We start from the raw sequence: 3493 nt of genomic DNA, 5'->3' as shown, positions 1-3493 counted from the left end.
AATTGGTAAATCAAGGTGGCCCGCCACTATTTTTTCATCTATTTGGGGTAATAAGGTGAAATAAGCCCTTATTTCATTCAGAATTATCCAACCAAATACTATCTAATGGGAAGGCAGTTTTCACTCTTTTGTTCTATATTATAATTTTCTCTAAAAAAGAGACCTTCACCCTTTTTTGTGTGTGTGTGTGTGTGTGTGTGTGTGTTGGAGGGAAGGAGAACTTGAGTTCCACCTCTGGATTAATTAACCACCATTTTATATTTAATCTGCATTGACCTAAAATTTAATTCCCATCCCTTTATTTTTGTAAAGTTTTCTAAGGCACGCAAAAGTATTGAGAGGTAAAAACAAATATATTTATGTTACCCAAAACAAAAGTACTTATGAAAAAGTAAAAGTTTTCTTTATTAAAAAAACAAAAGATATGAAAAGCATGAGAAAACAAATCTACTCCCACATCACAGCTTCACGTCTTGCCAAAAGCAAAAAAAAAACAAATCTACTTTTGTATGAGTAGTTAAATAAGCTTGCGTGGATTCTGAGCGTAAGTGGATCCACCACGCAGCCAGATGGGATACAATTCCAAAAGGGTAGGCCATTCTCTTTTAGCTCGGTCACTCGAGAAATTGAGATTCTTTGTGCGGACCATCCATACCATTCACGATGGTTGATTTACACATGAAATCGATATTTTTTTTTTTTCACACATCATATTTCGATCTCATACATGAATGAATCGTCATGGATAATGCACATGATTCTGTATATGCATGATGGATAATGTACAATCAAGAATTCTAAAATATAATGTAGCATCTTATCCATCATAGGATTTGGCATGATCCATTGCACCTGATCCAAGTAGATAATTCTGTCCATCTTGCAGTGATGGATGAGAAATTATTGCATGCATCAGGTGCAAGTGAACCAGAGCAAATCCTGGAGCATAGGCACGGTGGATAACGCACAATCAAAAATTGGTGAAATACAAGGGTAGCGAGGGGGCATGATAGACGGACTTGTGACCTAACCATTGAACCATTCATGGCCACCTACCATTGACGTCAGTATCTCTTCAACCATAGGTGTCATGCATCATCCCTTCTCCACCAATAGGTCGCACCCTCAAATCCTCCATGTCCTCCTTCCAATCCAATCCTTTTCCTGTTTTTCCTTATCTCTTTGATGGTCGTGGTGGCCTCAGCCTTTGGTGGTGACGTCAAACTGGGGGAAGAGAAGTCAACCCACCTCCACTTCTATATGCATGACATCCTTAGCGACCCCAATCCCACTGCCATCCGGGTTGTGAAAGGGCCGCCGAAATTGCCACGGTTACCAAACTTCAACTTTGGAGATATTTCTGTGATGGACGACCCACTGAGGGGCCAAACCCGACGTCGAAGCTCATCGGACGGGCCCAAGGCTCGTATGTGTTTGCATCCCAGGGTTCAGATGGAGCTTTGCTATTGACAACCAACCTTGTATTCAAGAAGGGGAAGTACAATGGAAGCACGCTTTCCATTCTTTCGAATATCCTATAGAGTCACTAATTGATGGGCCACGAATCTCAAACTTCTAGCTCTAATACCATATAGAATCGTATGTTATATATAGTAGATCAATATCCAAAATTTAAAATAAATATCAAATAAAAAATATTTATAGAGAAATATGAGAAAAAATAATTATATAAAAAATTGAGAGAGAAAATAAATTTATTTAGAGAAGAATAAAGATCAAATCCTCACAAAGATGTCTCACGAAAGAGTCTCTACGCACACAAATAATCTCTCCTCTCTCTATAGTCTATATTCCCATACTTTTTCAGCTATCTTCCACATGATTTTTCACACATCAAGGAGACCAAAAATCCCTTTAAATAGAATACCATATGGATGGAAGTTTGACTTCTATCTTGACTCAAGTCAAAAATCCATTAAAATACAAACTTTAACAACTTTTAGAAGGAAATAATTAAGTAGAGTAATACTAAAAATAAAATTCTATAACCATCAAAATCAATGACCAATTAAAAATAAAATTTTACTTTGATTCGGATTTGGCAATGAATCTCAACAGTTGTAACACCTATCAAATCTTTTAAGAGGAACTCTATAGATTTTGGTTTTCCAGAAGTCCTTGTTTTACTAGGTTTCAATCAAATCCCCTATAATATTGGTTAGTGTAAATTAGCCCAATTAAGCATGTGGAAGGTTGAATTGTTTAAGAATTCTCAGCCTCATTCAGTTTAGCAGTTGGCAAAGGTAGTTGCAACCCAAATGAAAAGGCGGTTGATCCTATATTATAATTTTCTCTAAAAAAGAGACCTTCAGTTTCTTTTTTGTTGGAGGGAAGGAGAACTTGTGTTCCACCTCTAGATTAATTAACCACCATTTTATGTTTAATCTACATTGACCTAAAATTTAATTCCCATTCGCTTTATTTTAGTAAATTTTTCTAAGGCACGCAAAAGTGTAAAAGGCATGTGAAAAAAAAATTGTCCTTATGTATGAGAGGTAAAAATAAATGTATTTATGTTATCAAAAAAAAAAAAAACTTGTGAAAAAGTAAAAGTGTTCTTTATTAAAAAACAAAAGATATGAAAAGCATGAGAAAACAAATCTAATCTCACTTCACTTCAAAGCTTTAACAAAAAGTAAAAGAAAATAAATCTATTTGTGAAATTCTTTATGCACCATAAGCGATGCAGAACCGCACGTACCGTCCGTGATGATTAGGTTAGACATGGGATCGAAAGAAAAAATTTTTTTTTTCACATACCTCATCTCGATTCTATGCATGAGCCGATCACCAAAAAAAAAACCCACATGCATGACATCCTTAGCCACTCCAATCCCACTGCCATCCGGGTTGTGAAAGGGCCGCTGAAATTGCCAGGGTCACCAAACTTCAACTTATATTTTTGTGATGGACAACCCACTGACTGAGGGGCCAAACCCGACCTCGAAGCTCGTCGGATGGGCCCAAGGCTTGTATGTGTTTGCATCCCAGGGTTCAGACAGAGCTTCGCTATTGACAACCAACCTTGTGTTCAAAGAGGGGAAGTACATTGGAAGCACGCTTTCCATACTATCGAGGGATGCTGCCTTTGCACTGGTGAGGGAGTTGCCGGTGGTCGGAGGGACCGGTATGTTCCGTCTGGCTCGAGGCTATGCTCTCTTGAATACCTACTCATTCAACACCACCTTGGGTGATGCTGATTTGGAGTTGGATGTTTATGTCGTGCACTATTGATTTATATGCTATGCATACCTCGTTGTTCTTTCTTGTTAGTTTTCTTTGTTCTTGGATTGGGTCCTTGATGTCTAAACTTAATGTATTATCATTACTATTGGAAGTTGTTGCAGCCAATCCCCTCTTCTCCTGGTCACCAGGAACGAGCACCTGCAAAAGAAAATCCACACTGACCGGAGATGCCTCCGACGGAGACCCTCCGACGATCAAGTCAGAGAGGAGACTAGGCAATAGTAGA

General features: G+C 38.1%; 1 protein-coding gene across 1 annotated transcript; it reads left to right on the top strand.

Annotated features, from left to right (window-relative positions):
• Positions 1-1185: 1185 nt before the first annotated feature.
• LOC105036123 (dirigent protein 21-like) lies at positions 1186-3255 on the top strand. Its single transcript, XM_073245306.1, has 2 exons — positions 1186-1426; positions 3020-3255. The coding sequence occupies exons 1-2, from the start codon at positions 1186-1188 to the stop codon at positions 3253-3255; spliced, it is 477 nt and encodes a 158-aa protein (XP_073101407.1).
• Positions 3256-3493: the final 238 nt, after the last annotated feature.

This window comes from Elaeis guineensis, chromosome 11 (genome assembly GCF_000442705.2).
Source record: "Elaeis guineensis isolate ETL-2024a chromosome 11, EG11, whole genome shotgun sequence".
Classification (NCBI taxonomy): Eukaryota; Viridiplantae; Streptophyta; class Magnoliopsida; order Arecales; family Arecaceae; genus Elaeis; species Elaeis guineensis.
Note: the sequence above shows the minus strand (reverse complement) of the source record. Positions and strands in the feature narration are given on the sequence as shown.

Excerpts from the sequence above, each read along its gene's own strand:
- LOC105036123 (XM_073245306.1), top strand. The coding sequence starts at position 1,186 with ATGGTCGTGGTGGCCTCAGCCTTTGGTGGTGACGTCAAACTGGGGGAA. Across the intron at positions 1,427-3,019 it reads ATCGGACGGGCCCAAGGCTC|ACAGAGCTTCGCTATTGACA; the intron begins GTATGTGTTTGC and ends CCCAGGGTTCAG.